Below are 23336 nucleotides of genomic sequence, written 5' to 3' on the forward strand. Positions count from 1 at the left end.
AAAGTGAAAACAATGGGCAGTCTTCCCAAACTTTTATTTATATAGAAGCACAGGGTAAACAGCCCCACAGGAACAATTTGGATGTATACTTTTCCTGTATTATTGTTCAGGGAGCATTGATGTAATAAATACATGTCTTTGCAGAAGGTTAGGTCTTTGTGGCTTATCTGGAAAGATATTGGTATATGGGAGAAATATGAGAAGGATAGAATTAAAGTACCTGAATTGAATGCACTGTAAAAAAATTAGTAGAAGAGCACTCTCTCCAGGTTTTTGTGTTGTTGTTGTTGTTTGTTTTGTTTTGTACAAACACATGTAAAGCTACTCAGTAAGGTTAACAGCTTATTTAGAAATTTTATTTTGGCAGCATTAGCAAGGTTTATAATTTAATATGCATGGACAGTTGCTGATATTTCTAAGTCACCCAAACTTCATTAAATGTTTACTGATTTCTTTAAATAAATTTAAATCTTAATATCTTATTCCTTCATCTCTTTCAGAAAATTACATATAGCAAATATAGTAAAAATTCAGATATCACTTACTAGAGAGTTATATTGATAGAGTATTATCTTTTAAGTCAAATGTATACCTTTGAATATTCAATCTGGACATACATTCTATAAAGTGGCAAAAACTAATAGTGTTACATCTAATTCAGAGAACAAAGAGTGTAAATTTTAACTTGCAGCACTATCCAGAAAATAGTGCCTTTAGACTAGTTAATAAAAGACATCTTGCCTGGGCCATAGTTATCCTGTGTCACCTTGGGCTAGTTATCTGATCACTCTATGCTTTGAATTTAGTTTGTTATTTGGCATCCATAATACTTGCTATCATCAAGGATCTTCATTTTATCTCACATAAATAAGCATTTTGTATACATAAACATGGACAATATTATTTTGCTGCTTATTAACTTGTGGTTGTAGAATTCAGCATTGTGGCTTCAATTATAATGATATATGAGAAATAAATAGAAGATTTTAAGCTTTATTTTAGAATTATTCCATTTCATCAAATGAATATATTTCAATATATATATATTTAATAGCTCCAAGGTAGTACCTTCTGCTAGGGATCTAAAAAATGTTTGCAGACATTACCTCTTAAATCCTGAAAATATCCCATTGAGGTAGGTGGGTGGTAAATATTATTGTCCCCATTTTACAGATGGAGAATTGAGGCACAGAGATATTATGTGACTCACCTAAGGTCACACTACAAGTCAGTGGTGGAGCCAGGAATAGAACCCAAGACTCCTGACTCCTAATCCACTCCCCTAGCCACTAGGCCCTGCTCCCTCCTCAAGGTTTCCTCTTGTGTGAAATTCTCCTTTGAAATGCAATTTCTTGTTTTTAATTCATGGGGAAAGAAGTACCTGCTCTAATACTTCTCTAGGTAAGGCCACCAGCATATTCTTCCAGTCATTTTAAGTTTTAATTTTTGAAATAAGGAGCTGTTTATATAATTTATCAACATTTTCATTAAATGTTATATTTAATTTTAATATGAATATATCAAGAGAATTTTTGTCTTCTCTCTTCTTTAGGATTTGCCTTTATTCAGCATCCAAGTCTAATGTTTGAGCAAGAGGTGAAAAATCTATACAATAATATTTTATCTGATAAAAACTCCTCAGTAAATTTAAAAATACAGGTGTTAAAAAACCTCCAGACCTACCTACAAGAAGAAGATACACGTATGCAGCAGGCAGATAGAGACTGTAAGTAAAAACATACTTTCAAAAGGCACAGTGTAGCTGCAGTTAGCATACCCTATGACTCTTTTTTAATCCAGATACCTAAAATTCCATACCTATTAGATAAAGGAGTTCAGTTAAAGAAGAATCCTTCATAAACTCCCTAAAGTAGTTCATAAAGTTTAATATATGTGCAGATGTTAACATTTTGATGGAGGGAGAGAGATTATAGTTCTCATCAGGTTCTCAAAGGAGTCTCTAACAGACCCCCCACCAAAAAAAAAAAAAAAAAATTGAGAACCATTGGGCCAGCTATAACATTTTGTGCTTTTGGTTGTGGCCTAATTTAGAGTATTTAGTAAAGTTAATATACATGTTCTTAGTGTGTTTACTTCCTTTTGTAGGGAAGAAGGTTGCAAAACAGGAAGATTTAAAAGAAATGGGTGATGTTTCCTCAGGGATGAGTAGTTCCATCATGCAGCTTTACCTCAAACAGGTGCTCGAGGCGTTTTTTCACACCCAATCAAGTGTACGCCACTTTGCCCTAAATGTCATTGCATTGACTCTAAACCAAGGTCTTATTCATCCAGTTCAGGTAAGTATGTTTTATAGCAGCGGCACTTAGCAAAAGAGCCAAATTTGTTGCCATTTGAAGACATGGTGATTAGAAAATAAGTAGTTCTTTATTCCTCTTAGTTGATGAGGTTTTTTTTGTCCCAAACTCTTAAGAATCCAAGTTTTAGTCCATCTTTTAGGTTGTCTTTACTGCAAAATACCCATATATTCATAACGTCTCTATTAAACAAACTTCCAATTTATATTTGTAGAATACGTACTCCAAATTATTTCTTCTGAAATGATAGATATGTTTTAATTGACATTGACTCTTATCTCTAAGAACCAACAGTATGTAATGTCAAATATGTAATGTAACTGGGGTTAAGAGTATAATCTATCTTAAACAGGGTGGATTTTAGTCCACAGAAAAATAACCTATATAATCTGAACTCAGTTCCTTCATCTTTAATTGGAAGTAATATCAAGTACCCAACACTTCAAAACACCAATGTGTAGACTAGATGATGTACTCAAGACATATTAGTACTACAAGGGATTGGCAGCTAATTCTGATGTTGTAGTGTTCACCATCTGACATGTTCAGGAGAGTGCCATAGGGGGCAGAAGTAAATTTGTTAGATAACCAAAGCCTGTACCCTCAAGATTTTTATTTTGGCTATGTTTTGTGGAACTTGTCTAAAGTATGCTCTATGTTGTTATGCTGTGTTCTTCCCTGTGTCCTGAAACAAAACACAGTAATGCGTATTTAGCCTATTCTTCATGATTCAGGGCAAGCTTACTTAATAAAGTGTACAGTACTATGTTGATACTCTTGAATTCTTTAGATACTTAGGGCTGTTTGCTGGTATTCTAAATGGTCTCAGGTGGTTGTGCTTTTATTATATCTTCTTTTTTTAAGCTTTTCTTTTAAACTTTACAATTATAAAAAAAATTGCAAGAGTGGTACAATAAACTTCTTTATACTCTTCACCTATATTTCACCATTTGTTAACATTTTGCCACATTTGCTTTCTCTCTCTCTTCATATGTACACTTTTTTCCAAACCATTTGATAGTAAGTTTCAGATATCATGATTCTTTACCTCTAAACACTTCAGCGTATATTTTTTTAAGAACAAGGACATTCTCTTACAAAATCATAATGCAGTCATCAAATTCAGGAAATTTAACATTGATACAATATTATCTAATATATAGTTCATTTTCATATTTTGTAAGTTAAGCTAATAATATTCTTTGTGGACTTCTCCCCCCCCCCACCCCACCCCAATTCAGGATTTAATTCGTGATGACCCATTTCAGTTAGTGCTGTGTCTACTTTTTTTAAGTTGTTTTCTGTTTGTTGTTGTTTTTCTGACCTCCTCACCTCTATCTAATTCAGATTCACTTAACACAGTAGTGGTGTTTCCTCACTTTTAGAAGTGTACAATGAGTATGGCTGTTACCAAATTACTAGCTATCCAACTGTCTGACCATTGGAACCATATTTAAAATCAACTTTGTGAGAAAAAATGTATATTTTTCTAGTTTTGAGTATGGAAGGCAAATTACTTTTTCCCCTCTATTATCTTTACATAGAAAATACAGTCAGGCTTGAAAAATTATTGAATTATACATTTGTAGTATATATCATAATCTTAAATGGATATTCTTAGTCTGGGAGCCCTTTAGTTTTAAAGAACCTAAAAATCACACTGAAATTACTTAAATTTCGCCACATCATTTTCTTGCTGATACTCCAGTGCTTTTTTGCTTAAGGGAAAGATTTAAGGGAAGATTAATAGTTTTTTAAAAAACACTAAACCATGGCATTTATAGGAAGGCCTATAAAGCTAAATTCGTATGTCCCAGATATATAGCAAGTTTTAACATATGTCAAGATACATATAGAGCTTTTACTACGGTGATGTCTTATGAATTCTTTATTTTTATTTCCAGTGTGTACCATATTTAATTGCTATGGGCACAGACCCAGAACCAGCTATGCGGAACAAGGCTGATCAGCAGCTTGTGGAAATAGACAAAAAATATGCTGGATTCATTCATGTATGTATTTTTAAATTGTGCAACCTAAATTTAAACATCGTTCTTTGGTAAACCATTTCTTTAGCAAATGTCCTGCTCAGATTCATATTAGAATAAAATATTTTGCTTAGTAGTTACTTCTAAACATGCAACTAAGTTTGTCCCCCAGTGTGTTTACTCTAGTTTAAAATTAACTCTTAAGACTGAGCTAGAGGTAACAGTACAGCACGCACACTTGATAAAAATCAGGATGCATGGGGTTCTAGTCCCTACTGTGTATCTTGGCAGTGATGGCTCTTCTGGGGCTCCATTTGTTTCTTCTATAAAATGAGCAGATTGCAGTAGATGATCTGCAGCATTCCTTCCAGCACTTGCATTCTATGATTTTTATTATTTTAAAGAAAACCAAATAATGAAGTTTGCCTCAAACTATAATGCTCAAAATTATATTTTTAATTTGACTCTTCTAATTTCTGTGACAAAAATAAGGCTTTTACTGATTTCAGATGAAAGCAGTGGCTGGTATGAAGATGTCTTACCAGGTACAACAGGCAATCAATACATGCCTAAAAGATCCTGTAAGAGGTTTCAGACAAGATGAGTCCTCTAGTGCTTTGTGTTCACACCTTTACTCCATGATCCGTGGAAACCGCCAACACAGACGAGCCTTTCTAATTTCTTTACTCAACCTGTTTGATGACACAGCAGTAAGTATTAAAAACTTATTATTTTAAGAAAATAAGTGTTATATAAATTTTATGCCTAAAGTAGCCAACATTTTAAAAATATTACCATTTTAGTAAATAATAGAGGGTATCTTAAATGTGTTTATTTAGGTCTATGTTAATTACAAGACTTTGATATACATACAGTCAAAATTGAAGGGGAAATTTTGCATGAGAATAAACACAATGAGGGATAAAGTATAATTGTGGGATAAAGTATAATTGTGTATAATTGTGTTTCCATACTGAGTGTCTTATAAACTTTGATAGCAATTCCTTTAAGCATACCTTTAAATAAGCTACGTTACTAAACTATCACTTCCAGGGATAGATTACGTAGATAGATAGATAGATAGATAGATAGATAGATAGATAGATAGATAGATAGATAGATAAATAGATAGGTAGATAGATGGATGAAGTGAAATTTCGCTTGTTTCTGTCAGACTCGAATGCTGTTAGAGTAACTATTCTAGGGTTTTGGCTGCTGAGATCCCTGGTTGTTCAACCTGACCTCCTTTAATGAAGAGCCCACTTTTGTGTAATTACAATTTTGACCCTTCAGGGGGCTGTTGCACAAGTTGCATTGGACAGGACCATAAGGCAAGAAAATAAAACATCCTGTTCTTTAAGCTTATCTCTTAATTTTTTCATTCATTTTATATCAATATTTATTCAGCATCTATTTGCGTTATGGTAGCATTGTGCTAGGAGATGAAGATAAAATAGTAAATGGGACAGATGTGGTATCTTTCCACGTAGAGCTTACCAATTAGTGTATTGTGTAAAGCTTTAAAAAGAAAAAAAAGAAATATTTTTTTCTTATTTTAATCACTTGATAGCTTGACTTTGTTGCTGTTCCAACACCAGATTTTTTCAATAAAGTAAAATTAAAATTACCAGAATGTAGATGTCTTATTAGACCTCTTCTTTTAAAGTACAACATGAAATTTTTGGATATATTATCTAACAAATAAATATAACAAACTTCTATTTTAGAAATACTTGGATTGGACTATAATTTAGTCATCATCAGGGCTGTCATCAGTATTAAGCTTTCACTGTGTGTAAGACATTTAGATAGGAGTACAAAATGGTATGATATAGTGCTCTTTTCCTCATTGGATCTTAACCTCCAGTTGGAGGGATAGGACACTAAATAAAGGAACTAACAGTTAAGATTAGCATAGTCTGAGTCCCAGGTGGTTTGTATCGATACTGCCCTAGTCTTTATCTCCTTTCTGAGCTTCATTCCTACGTGGTTTCATTGCCTGCTATATATCATTAGCTGGATGCTCTGTCACCTCAGCATGTGAAATGCTAAACTGGAAATCCAGCTCTCATAATACAGTGGGTGTCAGAGGAGGAACAAATCACTGAAGGCCTAGGTGATAAGATGGATCTACTCTTAAGGCAGGGCAGGTGTAAAAACATGAATAAAGGTACAAAGATAAGAATGTGTGGGAGGGACTTCCCTGGTGGTCCAGTGGGTGGGACTCCATGCTCCCTATGCGGGGGGCCTGGGTTCAATCCCTGGTGGGGGAACTGGATCCTGCATGCATGCCGCAACTAAGGATCCCACATGCTGCAACTAAGGATCCCTCATGCCGCGGCGAAGATCCCGCATGCCACAGCTAAGACTGGTGCAGCCAACATAAATAAATAATAAATGAATAAATATTTTTTTTTGAAAAAGAATGTGTGGGAAGTAATGAATAGATGTTATTTACCTGGAGCAGCAAGATCATAATGAGGCATGGTTAATGGAGGATCTTGTAGACAGTGGAAAACTGTTGAAAGTGCTAAATTCAGTGATGAGGACAGGTGACAAAGAGCATTTTAGGAACACAGATTTTTTAGCATTGTGTTCACATTGAAGGTAATAAGGGATTGACCTGTTACGATGAAAGTTGGAAAGAAAAGAATGGACAGTAGGAAAGGAAAGAAGAAACGTTGTGAGGAAAGAATAAATTAAATGAGAGTCTGTGAGAATAGTCAAAGGATAACTGACATATTTTTGTCCTGAGCACCTAAAAGAACAGAATGTTGCTAAAAGTAGTTTGAAAAGGAGTTGGTTTGAGAAGGAGATAGAAGAGGAATAGTCAAAGAGCTAGGAAGAGAAAACTAAGGAAGAAGGTTTCAGGAAGGAGAGGAGGGTGGCTTGTCTGTATTTTTCTAACTTTAACATGTAGGTATTGATACATATTTAAAAATAAAAAATAACGTGGGGGTCTCATGAATACTAATAGCAAGTTCATTCCATCTGTCCTATGGGATTTTTGTTATTACTACTGCTGATACTGTATTTTATGTTGTTTGGACAGCAGGATAAGGGAGATGGTAGGAAGGAGTGTTTTTTAATTGCCTATTTTTTTTTAAGCTATAAATGTTTTAAAGGAATTTAAATACTAGTATGTCTTTCTGTTTATATTCTGTATCATCATGTAAATGCTGAAAATCTCAGTTTGTTACTTCTTTTAAAGCAAACAACTAGTAGTAACCATAATTTGCCAGCATTAGAGTTTTTTGTGAAACTGGTAGCACTGTCAGAATGACTCTGATATTCTAAATTATGTACACATAGGAAACTGACAATTGTTTTATGAGTACACGAACTTTGATTTTTTTTTTTAACCCACATATTAGTACTATAATTACCACTTACTTTTGAAGGCAGAATAGTAACTGTGTGTAACTGATCTCCATATGGGTTAAACTTTTAGAGGCACAATGACAAATAATTATGAATTCATATGTATACTTTCTCATGTGGTATGGATTTATCATAAAGATTCTATATACTCTATAAGAAAACTTCAGGGACTTCCACTTGGGTGCACTAAAAAAGTTCACCCCTTCCCTTCTTAAGGTACCATGGTTTAAGTCATTATGAAATCTCTTAAAATGGGTTTAAGATTATTCTGTAAAATCCGTTTCTGTTCCACCTCCTCCCTTCTTCTTCCTTCCCTCTCCCTCTCCCCAACTCTCTCTCTCTCTTTCCGAAACATTAACTGAGGTGCAAGTGCCCTGTAATATTTTTTCTAAAAAGGCTTTTGTGATGGATTTCTAGATTATCCACTAAACATGTGTACCTTTTTTTCTAAAATTTACAGAAAACAGAAGTGAATATGCTCTTGTATATAGCAGACAATCTAGCCTGTTTTCCATACCAGACACAGGAAGAGCCGTTGTTTATAATGCATCATATAGACATTACACTCTCAGTTTCTGGTAGTAACCTACTGCAGTCATTCAAGGAGGTAAGTTACACACATTACTATTCTTAATCTTTCAAAGTACAGGCATGCTATTTTCACTGTTTTGTTTCTCATTGTTCTTTTTATTCTTTTCACAGGTATGTAAAATCTTTCTAAATAAACTTAACTGAAATCTAGGTAGTGCTTGAATTGGGGAGAGGAAGTGGGTTGCCATTTCATTTCCATTAAGAAAGATCTTAAAACCATTTCATTCCAGATCATTTAGGTGGAATTTATACACACACACACACACACACACACACACACACACACACGTGGATTGTTCTCTTGATAAGCCATCCCACTTCTTTATTTATCTCACTTCAAGCATCGACCTTAAGTGTTTGGTGTTCATTCATATATTTGTTTAAACCCCATTTTAAAACACTTTGCTATTTTATAAATCTGGTAATGCTGTAGATAATAGTAGTACACTTGAAGAAATAACAGAATAAATACAAGTAGCTTACTTACAAGTAAACACAGAAAATTTATACTATTGATTTCCTTATCCCTGAACACCAGCATCATAATGGAGTTGGCATATTGTATGCCCAAAATCTTTACTAAGTTTTTTGTTGTAAACTTTGTATCTTTTCTTTCATGGTTTTTAAGAAGGAAATATAATTAGTTTCATTGTAAAAGCACCTGGTATAGCCCTAGGTACATAGTAGGTGCACTCAGTAATTTACATTCTTTGTAAATTAATTGGAGTATTTTCATGTACCTGATGATATAAGTATATATCTCATTTTACAATATCGTGCTCAAAACTCAGCCTGGTCAAACTCGTAAATCAGGGAGATCTTTTTAATACCTAAGGGTTGGAATTACAGAAGTATCTAAACCCTTGCTACTTGAAGTGCGGACCAAGAGCAGTAGCACTGGCCTCACCTGAGAGCTTGTTAGACCTACAGAACCTCAGGCCCCACCCTAGACCTGCTGAAACAGAGTTTGCATTTTTAACAAAATCTCTAGTTGTTTAATATGCACATTAAAGTTTGAGAGGTTAATAATTTCCCAGGAACTTGATCCATCATGTTATCTTATTTTACTTCACTTACTGTTGTACATATACTTGTATCTGTTTCTCCTGTTTTATTTCTTAGCAGTTACATTTTGAATATTGCTTTGTAATCTGGTCTTTTCCACCTTGAAACCAGCTGACTTTGTTTCTTTTTAAAAGCTAACAGTTTCATAAAGTACAAAAAACCAGAATTTAAGTATTTAAGGAAAGTTGCACATTATCTTGCTGAAAAGTTCTTAAAAGGGAGAGTTTGATAGAAGCTGGGGGAATTCAAGCCTATTATATTTTCCCCAGTTAAATTATAATTACTTCTTTTCCTCTATAATGGCTTACCTGTATACCAAATTGTTACTTCTATAACTAATTTATCTTTCATTACTATCCTATAAGAAAATTCTTTCCCTTTGAATGATATTTCAGAATGGTTTAGGGAGGGTGGCACAGTGGTTGAAGGAGTGGATTTTATTTAGTCTTGGAACATAATTTTTCCCCCCAAGGGTTACATCCCCAGTTGTTCATGGAAAATCAGAGGGTTTCAATATATAAAATATTAATATAAGGATACTTTTGAAGCTGTTAAATGGAGCATATGTATAGTTGTAGTGGTATTTTTGTTTTATTATTTTTCAGACAGAATAATTTCCTCTTTTTTTTCAGTCTATGGTAAAAGACAAAAGGAAAGAGAGAAAATCATCTCCTGGTAAGGAAAATGAGTCAAGCGAGAGTGAAGAAGAAGTTTCCAGGCCTCGGAAGTCACGGAAACGTGTAGATTCAGATTCAGATTCAGATTCAGAAGATGATATAAATTCAGTGATGAAATGTTTGCCAGAAAATTCAGCTCCTTTAATTGAGTTTGCAAATGTCTCCCAGGGTATTTTATTGCTTCTGATGTTAAAACAACATTTGAAGAATCTCTGTGGATTTTCTGATAGGTAAGGTTGCATAAGCAGTGAGAGAAAAAACTTGCTGTGTTCAAATAATGAACAAACATGAAACCCAGTTTTGATTGCATGCTGAATATTAAAAATGCTCTTTTAAAAAAAGTTTGTTCCTTTTAATTGCTATATACTATTTTGTTGTATAATCTACCATACTTTGTCCATTCTCTTATTGAAGAGAGGAAAACTATTCCTCTAATTGGAGATAATGCATTATAAATTATAAATTAGAGGACTTAAATCCTTAATATCCTTAAAAAGATATTAGAGAATTAGGCTAACCTTAAAAATAGATAACAAATTCAAGTTTTTAAAGAGCTGTGGGGACTTCCCTGGTGGCACAGTGCCTAAGAGTCTGCCTGCCAATGCAGGGGACTTGGGTTCGAGCCCTGGTCTAGGAAGATCCCACATGCTGCGTAGCAAGTAAGTCCGTGCACTACAACTACTGAGCCTGCGCTCTAGAGCCCGCAAGCCACCACTGCTGAGCCCGCATGCCACAACTACTGAAGCCCGCGCGCCTAGAGCCTGTGCTCTGCAACAAGAGAAGCCACCACAATGATAAGCATGCGCACTGCAATGAAGAGTAGCCCCCGCTCGCTCGCAGCTAGAGAAAGCCCGTGCACAGCAATGAAGACCTAACGCAGCCAAAAATAAATAAATTTATTTTTTTTAAAAAAAGAGCTATGAATGAAGAATAGATGCAGACCAACTAGGCTAAGTTCTAACAGTCTAGCAGTCTTTAATGTACACTATCAAGTAAGAGATAGAAAAGTACTAATAACTTAGAGTGCCCTATAATTTTACTCATCGTCAATCACTATAGGTATCTCTTTTCTGCCTGTACCCATGGAATTTTGGACATTTTTCACATTCATTGAAACTCTATGAAGTCACATGTTCGTAGGGACAGATAATGAAATAAGTAGACCTGGTAGGTCAGTGGCAAAATGAAAAGAACATGTTTCTTCTAAAGGGTTTAGATATTTATTCAGATGTTCATCAGCTTGTTGCCATGGAAGAGAGTGGGAACAATGTGGCCAGAGCTTCCATCTTTTCAAGAGAAGCTAGATAATCCAGATTTTAATGAGAACTATCTTGATGTTAAATATTGGCAGCCACAGGCATACCTTGTTTTATTGCACTTCGCAGATACTGCATTTTTTGCAAATTGAAGGTTTGTGGCAACCCTGCATCAAGCAAGTCTGTCGGCTCCATTTTTCCAACAGCACTTGTTCACTTTGTGTCTCTGTGTCACATTTTGGTAATTCTTACAGTATTTAAATTTTTTTATTATTATATTTTGTAGTGACCTTTGATGTTGCTATTACAAAAAGATTACGATTCACTGAAGGCTCAGATGATAGCATTTTTTTAGCAATAAAATATTTTTAAATTAAGATATGTATGTTGTTTTTAGACATAATGCTGTCACACACTTAATAGACTATAATATAGTGTAAACGTAACTTTTATACACATTGGGAAACAAAAAAATTCGTGTGGTTTGCTTTATTGCAATATTTGCTTTATCACGATGGTCTGGAACCAAACCCGCAACAACTCCAAGATACGCCTGTAATTCAGAATAATTTAAAACCTTGTAAAGTCTTGGGGCAGTGCTAAGGAGTTGGAAAGATTTTGAAACAGAGTTGTTAATAATGTGAAACAGGTTTGTAAGCAATAATTCTGGTCACTCTGTAGAGAATGAATAGTTGGGGCACAAAACAGTAGAAGGAGGTAAACCAGTTAGGTAGTATTGAGTAATTATATTAAAACTGTCCTACAGTCACAATCATGGTGCTAAAAAATAGACAGGAGAAACTACTTTCATTTAAATAATGCCTCTATCCAAGGCAAATACTGACAGAAACAAGAGAATATTGTTCTTTTTAATCTTTGATTTTGTGTCTTTACTTCCCTTTTTTAAATTATATTTATTTTGTATACAATTTCACTGGTTAAAATCTGTATGACAAAAAGTTTAATTATAAGTAAATAAAATTTAACTAGAATCAATTTAAATGTAAATGCCTAAAAAAATTTTAAGTTAATGGTTTTGTTTTTCCAAAACAGTAAAATTCAGAAATACTCTCCATCTGAATCTGCAAAAGTGTATGATAAAGCGATAAACCGAAAAACAGGAGTTCATTTTCATCCCAAACAAACACTGGACTTCCTGCGGAGTGATATGGCTAATTCCAAAATCACTGAAGATGTGAAGAGGAGTATAGTAAAACAGTATCTAGATGTGAGTAGTAAAACCAAAATATATTTCATTTTGATAATGGCTTTTTAAAAAAGTAAATTCCTTTGAGAGAGATAGCTGCCTCCTTTCATTGAAGGTATGCTTCATGACCCATCACTCATTATTTTTGTCTGTGTAGTTTTAATGAGTTACTTTAAGCTTGTCTTTCCCATTTCACCCACTGCACTATAATTGTTTTTTCTTAGGAAATACCAGCTGCCCTCTTCAGCCATTCTATTCCTCTTCCTTCTGGCAACCAATATTACTACTTTTTCATGTATTCTTACAGAAGCAGTACAAGTGTGTGTGTGTGTGTGTGTGTATATATATATATATATATATATATATATATATATATATATATATATATATTTGTATATCTGTTACATATAGACCCACCTAAGAAGTATGTGAGTGAGTATGTGAGTGTATAAATTGTGCTTTTAAAGTGTCTTTAAGAATAGGCAAATTCAGGGAATTCCCTGGCAGTCCAGTGGTTAGGACTCCACGCTGTCACTGCCGAGGGCCCGGGTTCAATCCCAGGTCAGGGAACTAAGGGCCCTCAAGCTGTGGTGTAGCCAAAAAAAAAAAAAAAAAAAAAAAAGGCAAAATCAGAGAGTCAGAAAATAGAAGTTACGGGGGGAGGGGGGCAGGAATGGGGAGTTGGGTGGGTTTTTTAAAGATTTTTTTTTAACTTTTTATTTTGTATTGGAGTATAGCCAATTAACGATGTTGTGATAGTTTCAGGTGCACAGCAAAGCAACTCAGCCATACATATACATGTATCCATTCTCCCCCAGACTCCCCTCCCATCCAGGCTGCCACATAACATTGAGCAGAGTTCCCTGTGCTATACAGTAGGTCCTCGTTGGTTATCCTTTTTAAATATAGCAGTGTGTACATGTCAGTGCCAAACTCCCTAACTATCCATTCCCTCTACCCTTCCCCCGCAGTAGCCATAAGTTCATTATCTAAGTCTGTGAGTCCATTTCTGTTTTGTAAATAAGCTCATTTGTACCATTTTTTTTAGATTCCACATAAAGCAACATCATATGATATTTCTCTTTCTCTGTCTGACTTCACTCAGTATGACAATCTCTAGGTCCATCCATGTTGCTGCAAATAGCATTATTTCATTCTTTTTTATGGCTGAGTAATATTCCATTGTATATATGTACCACATCTTGTTTATCCATTCCTCTGTTGATGGACATTTAGGTTGCTTCCATGTCTTGGCTATTGTAAACAGTGCTGCAGTGAACATTGGGGTGCATGTATCCTTTCGGACCATGTTTTTCTCTCGGTATATGCCCAGGAGTGGGATTGGAGGGTCACATGGTAGCTCTATTTTTAGTTTTTTAAGGAACCTCCATACTGTTCTACATAGTGGTTGTACCAATTTATATTCCCACCAACAGTGTAGGAGGGTTCCCTTCTCTCCACACCGTCTCCAGCATTTATTGTTTGTAGATTTTTTGATGATAGCCGTTTTGACTGGTGTGAGGTGATATCTCATTGTAGTTTTGATTTGCATTTCTCTAGTCATTAGCAGTGTTGAACACCCTTTCATGTGCCTCTTGGCCATCCATATGTCTTCCTTGGAAAAATGTCTAGGTCTTCTGCCCATTTTTTGATTGCGTTATTTGTTTTGATGATATTAAGCCACATGAGCTGTTTGTAAATTTTGGAGACTAATCCCTTGTCGATCACATCATTTGCAAATATTTTCTCCCATTCTGTGGGTTGTCTTTTCATTTTGTTCATGGTCTCCTTTGCTGTGCAAGAGCTTTTGAGTTTAATTAGGTTCCATTTGTTTATTTTTGTTTTTTTTTTTCCATTACTCTGGGAGATGGATCAGAAAAGATATTGTTGCGATTTATGTCAGAGAGTGTTCTGCCTGTGTTTTCCTCTAGGAGGATTTATAATGTCCAGTCTCACATGTAGGTCTTTAATCCATTTTGAGCGTATTTTTGTGTATGGTGTTAAAGAATGATCTAATTTCATTTTTTTACACGTAGCTGTCCAGTTTTCCCAGCACCATTTGTTGAAGAGACTGTCTTTCCACCATTGTGTAATCTTGCCTCCTTTGTCATAGATTAGTAGACCATAGGTGGGTAGGTTTATTTCTGGGCTTTCTGTCCTGTTCCATTGATCTGTAGTTCTTTTTTTGTGCCAGTACCATACTGTTTTGATGACTAAAGCTTTGTAGTATAGTCTGAAGTCAGGGACCCTGATTCCTCCAGCTCCATTTTTCTTTCTCAAGATTACTTTGGCTATTTGGGGTCTTTTGTGTCTCCATACAAAGTTTAAGATATTTTGTTCTAGTTCTGTGAAAAATGCCATTGGTAATTTGATAGGGATTGCATTGAATCTGTAGATTGCCTTGGGTAGTATAGTCATTTTGACAATATTTATTCTTTCAATCAAAGAACATGATATATCTTTCCATCTGTTTGTGTCTTCTTTGATTTCTTTCATCAGCATGTTATAGTTTTCAGAGTACAGGTCTTTTGCCTCCTTAGGTAGGTTTATTCCTAGGTGTATTCTTTTTCACGCAGTGGTAAATGGGATTGTTTCTTGAATTTCTCTTTCTGATCTTTCATTGTTAGTGTATAGAAATGCAACACATTTCTGTGTATTAATTTTGTATCCTGCAACTTCACCAAATCCATTGATGAGCTCTAGTAATTTTCTGATAGCATCTTTAGGATTTTATATATGTAGTATCATGTCATCTGCAAACAGTGACGGTTTAACGTCTTCTTTTCCAATTTGGATTCCTTTTATTTCTTTTTCTTCTCTGATTTCCGTAGCTAGGACTTCCAAAACTATGTTGAATAAAAGTGGTGAGAGTGGGCATCCTTGTCTTGTTCCTGATCTTAGAGGAAATGCTTTCAGCTTTTCACCATTGAGTATGATGCTAGCTGTAGGTTTGTCTTATATGGCCTTTATTATGTTGAGGTAGGTTCCCTCTGTGCCCACTTTCTGGAGAGTTTTATCATAAATAGGTGTTGAATTTTGTCAAATGCTTTTTCTGCATCTACTGAGATGATCATTTGGGGTTTTTTTAATATATAGATTTATTTATTTATTTTTGGCTGCGTTGGGTCTTTGTTGCTGTGTGTGGGCTTTCTCTAGTTGCAGCAAGCAGGAGCTGCTCTTCGTTGCAGTGCACAGGCTTCTCATTGCTGTGGCTTCTCTTGTGGTGGAGCATGGGCTCTAGGTGCGAGGGCTCCAGTAATTGTGGCACATGGGCTTAGTTGCTCCATGGCATGTGGGATCTTCCCAGACCAGGGTTCGAACCTGTGTCCCCTGCATTGGCAGGTGGATTCTTAACCATTGCGCCACCAGGGAAGTCCTGATCATATGGTTTTTATTTGTCAGTTTGTTGATGTGGTATATCACACTGATTGATATGTGGATATTGAAAACTCCTTGCATCCCTAGGATAAATCCCACTTGATCATGGTGTATGATCCTTTTGATGTATTGTTGAATTTGAATTGCTAGTATTTTGTTGAGGATTTTTGCGTGTACGTTCATCAGTGATAGTGGCCTGTAATTTTCTTTTTTAGTGGTATCTTTGTCTGGTTTTGGTATCAGGGTGATGGTGGCCTCACAGAATGAGTTTGGGAGTTTTCCTTCCTCTGCACTTTTTGGGAACAGTTTCAGAAGGGTAGGTGTTAGCTCTTCTCTAAATGTTTGATAGAATTCACCTGTGAAGCCATCAGGGCCAGGACTTCCGTTTTTGGGGAGTTTATTTTTATTTTTTTGGTTGTGTTGGGTCTTTGTTGCTGCACGCAGGCTTTCTCTAGTTGTAGCGAGAGGGGCTACTCTTCGCTGCAGTGCGCGGGCCTCTCACTGCAGTGGCCTCTCTTGTTGCAGAGCATGGACGGGCTCTAGGCGTGCGGGCTTCAGTAGTGGTGGCACGTGGGCTCAGTAGTTGTGGCTCGCAGGCTCTAGAGCACAGGCTCAGCAGTTGTGGCGCACGGGCTTAGTTGTTCCACGGCATGTGGGATCTTCCCGGACCAGGGCTGGAACCTGTGTCCCCTGCGTTGGCAGGTGGATTCTCAACCACTGCTCCACCAGGGAAGCCCGGGAGTTTTTTAATTAGTTTCAATTTCAGTGCTTGTAATTGGTTCATATTTTCTAATTATTCCTGGTTCAGTCTTGGGAGACTGTACCTTTATAAGAATTTGTCCATTTCTTCCAGGTTGTCTATTTTACTGGCATACAGTTGCATATAGTAGTCTCTTACGATCCTTTGTATTTCTGTGGTGTCAGCTGTAACTTCTCCTTTTTCATTTTTCATTTTATTGATTTGAGTCCTCTCCCCTTTTTTCTTGATGAGTCTGGCTAAAGGTGTATCAGTTTTGTTTACCTTTTCAAAGAACCAGCTTTTAGTTTCATTGATCTTTGCTCTTGTCTTCTTTGTCTCTATTTCATTTGTTTCTGCTCTGATCTTTATGATTTCTTTCCTTCTACTGACTTTCGGTTTTGTTTGTTCTTATTTCTCTAGTTGCTTTATGTGTATGGTTAGGTTGTTCGGGTTACTTTGTTTCCCGAAGTAAGATTGTATTGCTATAAACTTTCCTCTTTGAACTGCTTTTGCTGTATCCCATAGGTTTCGGATCATTGTGCTTTCATTTTCATTTGTCTCTAGATATTTTTTTATTTCCTCTTTGATTTCTTCAGTGATCCATTGGTTGTTTAGTAGCATATTGTTTAGCCTCCACGTATTTGTGTTTTTATAGTCTTTTTCTTGGAGTTTATTTCTAATCTCACAGTGTTGTGGTCAGAAAAGATGCTTGATATGATTTCAGTTTTCTTAAATTTACCAAGGCTCACTTTATGGCCCAGGATGTGGTCAGTCCTGGAGAATATTCCATGTACACTTCAGAAAAATGTGTATTCTTCTGCTTTTGGATGGAGTGCTCTATAAATATCAGTTAAGTCCATCTGGTCTAATGTGTCATTTAAGGCCTGTGTTTCCTTACTGATTTTATGTCTGGCTGATCTGTCCATTGATGAAAGTGGGGTGTTAAAGTCCCCCACTATTATTGTGTTACTGTCGATTTCTCCCTTTATGGCTGTTAGTATTTGCCTTATATACTGTGGTGCTCCTAAGTTGGGTACATATACGTTTACAATTGTTATACCTTCTTCTTGGATTGATTCCTTGATTGTTATGTAGTGTCCTTCTTTGTCTCTTGTAACATTCTTTGTTTTAAAGCCTATTTTGTCTGATATGAGTATTGCTACTGCAGCTTTCTTTTGATTTCCATTTGCATGGAATACCTTCTTCCATCCCTTCACTTTCAGTCTGTATGTGTCCCTAGGTCTGAAGTGAGTCTCTTGTAGACGGCATATATATGGGTCTTGTTTTTGTATCCATTCAGTGAGCCTGTGTCTTTTGGTTGGCGCGTTTAATCCATTTACATTTAAAGTAATTATCGGTATGTGTGCTCCTTTTGCCATTTTCTTAATTGTTTTCAGTTTGTTTCTGTAGGTCTTCTTTCTTTCCTCTTTTGTTCTCTTGTGGTTTGATGACCATCTTTAATGTTGTGTTTGGGTTGCTTTTTCTTTTTTGTGTGTGTATCTATTGTAGCTTTTGGGTTTGCTGTTCCCATGAGGTTTTGATATAGCAGTCTGTATATGTACAAGATTGTTTTAAGTTGCTAGTCTCTTTCCCGCCTAGAGGAGTTCCTTTAGCATTTGTTGCAAAGCTGGTCTGGTGTTGCTGAATTCTCTTAGCTTTTGCTTGTCTGTAAAGCTTTTGATTTCTCTGTGGAATCTGAATGAGAGCCTTGCTTCGTAGAGTATTCTTGGTTCTAGGTTCTTCCCTTTCATCACTTTAAATATATCATGCCACTCCCTTCTGGCTTGCAGCGTTTCTGCTGAGAAATCAGCTGTTAACCTTATGGGAGTCCTCTTGTATGTTATTTGTCATTTTTCCCTTGTTGCTTTTAATAATTTTTCTTTGTCTTTAACTTTTGTAAATTTGATTACTCTGTGTCTTGGAATGTTTCTCCTTGGGTTTATCCTGCCTGCGACTCTGCACTTCCTGGACTTGGGTGGCTATTTCCTTTGCCATGTTAGGGAAGTTTTCAACTATAATCTCTTCAGATATTTTCTCAGGTCCTTTCTCTCTCTCTTCTCCTTCTGGGACCCCTATAATGCGAATGTTGGTGCATTTAATGTTGTCCCATAGATCTCTTAGGCTGTCTTCATTTCTTTTCATTCTTTTTTCTTTATTCTGTTCCGTAGTAGTGATTTCCACCATTCTGTCTTCCAGGTCACTTATACGTTCTTCTGCCTCAGTTATTCTGCTATTGATTCTGTCTAGCATATTTTGCATTTCAGTTATTGTATTCATCTCTATTTGTTCATTAATTCTTCTAGGTCTTTGTTAAACATTTCTTTCATCTTCTCAATCCTTGCCTCCATTCTTTTTCCAAGGTCCTGGATCATCTTCACTGTCATTATTCTGAATTCTTTTTCTGGAAGGTTGCCTATCTCCACTTCATTCAATTGTTTTTCTCTGTTTTTTCTTGTTCCTTCATCTGGGACATAATTCTCTGCCTTTTCATTTTGTCTCTCTTTCTGTGATTGTGGTTTTCATTCCACAGGCTGCAGGATTGTAGTTCTTCCTGCATCCGCTGTCTCAGGAATGGGGGGAAGTATTGAATGGGTACAGATTGAGTTTCTTTGGGGGATGATGAAAAAGTTTTTGAAATGACTGTGGTGATGATTGTACAACAGTGTGAATATACTTACTGTCAATGAATTAAACACTTTAAAATGGTAAATTTTATGTTATATATATTTTACCAGAATAAAAATTTTTCAACGTTTTAAAAAATTTTTGGAGATTTTCCTAAAAAGTAAAAATAAAGTCTTTAATTTTAATCTACTTAAAGCTGATAGTTGAACACAACTAATAATGATTTTTTTGACCAAGAACGTAATGTACACAATGATTTTCATATTATTCATAGACTGCAAACCTTGTACTCTAAATTTGACATTTATTTTAGTTCTTTAAAATTCTTCAACATTTTTTGTTTCCTGTTGTATCCTCTTATCTTGGTGGAGAGCAGAAAATGGGGGGGCAGAAATGTTTAAAAGTGTTAATAATCAGTAATCATTTGGCTGCTTGATAACTGGGATCAGGGTCCACAACATCTGGCTTATGGGCCAAATCTGGCCAACTGCCTGTTTGTGTAAAATAAAGTTTTATTGAAACAGCCATGCCCATTCATTTTTGTATTGCATTTCGGCCTGCAAAGCCAAAAATACTTACTATCTGGCTCTTTACAGAAAATGTTTGCCAGCCCCCAACTTGGACAATAGCTAAAGTCTGTTTCACCCACACCAAACCACTACCATGGAAAACATTTAAGAAAAAAATTTTAAATAAAGGAAAACATTTAGGAATTTGGCAGTCTTGTTTGAAAAAATTTACTTAAAATTCTAAATTAATATCTAATTTTTGTAGTTCAAACTTCTCATGGAACATCTGGACCCTGATGAAGAGGAAGAAGAAGGGGAGGTGTCAGCTAGCACAAATGCTCGGAACAAAGCAATTACCTCGCTGCTTGGAGGAGGCAGCCCTAAAAATAATGCAGCAGCAGAGACAGAAGATGATGAAAGTGATGGGGAGGATAGAGGAGGAGGCACTTCAGGGGTGAGGCGGAGGAGGAGTCAACGTATTTCGCAGCGTATTACGTAAAATGATTTTTATGTGCTTATATATGTCAGTCTATTAAATGTACACCAAGTAATGTAATACTTATGAGAGAAAACATTTTGTAGATAGAAATTCTCTACTTATCCATTTATACATCCTTTTGTAGAAAGTTTAACATAAAAGACAATAAAAAAGAAAAAAACAGAAACGAGATTTATCCAGCATAAAGGGTTATTAATTTTTCTTTGGATTGTATTAATGTGTGTTATCCTTTTTTATTGTTGATAAGTTTTATGTAGCTTTATGGTTCATATGTACATATAATTTTATATATCAATAAGAGTAAAGACACGGGTACAAATTAAGAGTTACATGGTTTTACAAGTATATGTTAACCCCTTGGCGCTGGCGGTCACGGTGCGTCTCATTGCCGGCAATGGAAGTGTGCTGGGAAATCCCAACTCCCGGCGTCAAGGGATTAAAAGCAATAAAAACAATAATTTCACTAAAATTATTTTGTGTAACACTTGGTCTTTTTTCCCCCCTCCCAATGTTTTAGTCATTGAGAAGGTCAAAACGAAATTCAGACTCTACGGAGTTGGCAGCACAGATGAATGAAAGTGTTGACGTCATGGATGTCATCGCTATTTGCTGTCCAAAGTACAAAGATCGACCACAAATTGCAAGAGTAGTACAGAAAACCAGCAATGGCTTCAGTGTTCAGTGGATGGCAGGCTCCTACAGTGGCTCCTGGACTGAGGCTAAGCGCCGTGATGGCCGCAAACTGGTGCCTTGGGTAGACACTATTAAAGAGTCAGACATTATTTACAAAAAAATTGCTCTAACGAGTGCTAATAAGCTGACTAATAAAGTTGTTCAGACTTTACGATCCCTGTATGCCGCCAAGGACGGGACTTCCAGCTAATGAATTTGTACATGCAGCCAAATTTACAGGAGTTTTTTTTTAAAGGCAGAAAAACTTGAAATATCAACATTCTGGCAAAAAAAAAAAAATCAGTTTTATGAAGAGTAAGAATGGAACCTGGGATGCAGGAACAAAAGAAGGAAATGTTGGGCAAAACATTTTTGTGGGAGCTCCCTTCGCTGTTGTGCAGCAGAAACAGATTCTCAGTTCATTTTTACTCCCACTGTATTATAGTTTAACAAAAATTGTTTATATCTTGGAAAAAAAACTTTCTGTTTAAAAAATAAACAAGTGAATGTTGGAAATTAGTCTGTTAATGTTCTTAATAAAGTGTTCTTGGAGTTTAACCTAGCAGCGGATGGCTTTCTTTAGCTTAGCCCAGTTTCCAGGGAAGCATTGTTTTTTCCAGGCTGTAAAATGGCAGAATCTCCTGGATATATAATTTATTCTGTTGGGGAAAAAAAAAAAAAAAAAAGCATGCAGTATCTATGACCTATCTGCAGAAGGAGTTTTTGTAAATGTAGATTTTGATGTATTAGGTCACCCTGAAAACAATACAAGAAAAGGGATCCCCAGGCAATCTGGTGGAGCGAATACTGCAATAAATTTTTTTACTTCTCTTTGTTACTTGTCTGTTTCCATTTGAATTTCTTATTGTAAAGATCTGTTTAAATCCATTTATATTATTTTTCAGTCTTTTATGTAAAATTTATTATATCACTGGTTTTCAAAACAAAACATAAAATATTGTTTATACAGTTTGTATAGGCTGACTTCTGAATAATTGGTATCTATTATTTTCATTCCCATAAGAGGGTGTAAACAATTAATTCCAGGGTTTTATTGTATCCTGCAATATTTAGTATTAACGATATATGATTTAGCACTGTGCCAAACACATTTTCAAGAGTACATTTTGATATAAAAAGAAACTATAGTTTATTCCTTGTATGCTTCAATTTCTTTCTAGTAATGTCATGATGGTAATATTTATTTTTTAAACCTTGGGAAAAGGTAACAGTCTTGGGGAAAGGTAACAATCGTGCTATTTTGGAAAACTAGCATTTCTCTTAGTTAAAATTATGCCATGTGTTATTTTCAAAATAGAATTGAGATGACTATGACACTTCATAATAACATTACATTTTTCACAAGTTATTTTTTAATGCTGAAAAAGGAGTAATTTTACTAGTTGAGATGTTTATTCATTTTCTATTCTAAATGTTTTATACATCTTTTGGGAGCAGTTGTCGTTTATCTGTTACTACAGATGGGGAGGTGGGTATTTAATTAGTTGATTTGCATAGTTGATGCTCAGAAATAGTAATGCCTAAAATTTACAGGGGACGAGGTCTGTTTCAAAGTTAAGTCTTTTTAAAAATATGTACTATTTTTAAGTCAGCTTTTTAAATCTGACCTCTAGAATGTTAAGTTTTATGAAATTGGCCAATAAATGAAGATAATTTGTGAGGAAGAGTGACATTGCCATAAAATACCTTTTTGTGAACACCTATTAAACCACTATGAAAATAACTTTACAGGATCCATTTCCTATGTGGAATTATTTCAGAACTTTTTCTTGAAGGAAATGTTTTCTCATTCTTCTTTTTCTTCCACTTAATTGCATGTTTCCTCTTCCTTTTTACCGTGAACTATGTGGGACAAAACTGTTGTAGATTGGGTTTTTTCACCTTTGGCGTTTGTTTCATCAGCAAAAGATTTGAGGTGGCTTTTGAAAACAACAATGATATATCAATAAGAGTAAAATACCAGTCAGGAAAAGTAGAATGTAAAACCCAGCCTCTAGAGTTTTAAAGAATAGAGATGTGGGTAAAAAAAAAAAAACAGCCAGTTTTGAATGCTGACATTCAGTGATGCATGGTGTCTTTTTTTTTTTTTTTTAAGGAACATTTATTTGTTTGGTTTTGGCTGCATTGGGTCTTCACTGTTGCGTGCGGGCTTTCTCTAGTTGCGGCAAGTGGGGGCTACTCTTCATTGCAGTGCACGGACTTCTCATCGAGGTGGCTTCTCTTGTTGCGGAGCACGGGCTCTAGGCACGCGTGCTTCAGTTGTGGCACATGGGGTCTAGAAACACAGGCTCAGTAGTTGTGGAACACAGGCTTAGTTGCGGCACACAGGCTTAGTTGCTCTGCGGCATGTGGGATCTTCCCGGACCAGGGCTCGAACCTGTGTCTCCTGCATTGGCAGGTGGATTCTTAACCA

The 23336-nt window shown here is 35.7% G+C and overlaps 1 protein-coding gene across 4 annotated transcripts in view; it reads left to right on the top strand.

Annotated features, from left to right (window-relative positions):
• NIPBL (NIPBL cohesin loading factor) overlaps positions 1-21768 on the top strand; it is a 199184-nt gene extending 177416 nt beyond the window's left edge. For 2 of the 4 annotated variants that reach the window (XM_068535241.1, XM_068535244.1), the window contains 9 exons: positions 1553-1726; positions 2107-2297; positions 4220-4327; positions 4813-5013; positions 8145-8291; positions 9973-10247; positions 12327-12501; positions 19997-20185; positions 20748-21768. In XM_068535241.1, coding sequence (XP_068391342.1) covers positions 1553-1726; positions 2107-2297; positions 4220-4327; positions 4813-5013; positions 8145-8291; positions 9973-10247; positions 12327-12501; positions 19997-20185; positions 20748-21113 — 1826 coding nt within the window. In that variant the 3' untranslated portion in view covers positions 21114-21768. Of the gene's footprint in view, positions 1-1552; positions 1727-2106; positions 2298-4219; positions 4328-4812; positions 5014-8144; positions 8292-9972; positions 10248-12326; positions 12502-19996; positions 20703-20747 lie in introns of those variants that run through there. The other 2 variants (XM_068535242.1, XM_068535243.1) reach the window with 2 other exon arrangements.
• Positions 21769-23336: the final 1568 nt, after the last annotated feature.

The sequence above is a fragment of the Eschrichtius robustus genome, chromosome 2 (genome assembly GCF_028021215.1).
Source record: "Eschrichtius robustus isolate mEscRob2 chromosome 2, mEscRob2.pri, whole genome shotgun sequence".
In the NCBI taxonomy this organism is placed as follows: Eukaryota; Metazoa; Chordata; class Mammalia; order Artiodactyla; family Eschrichtiidae; genus Eschrichtius; species Eschrichtius robustus.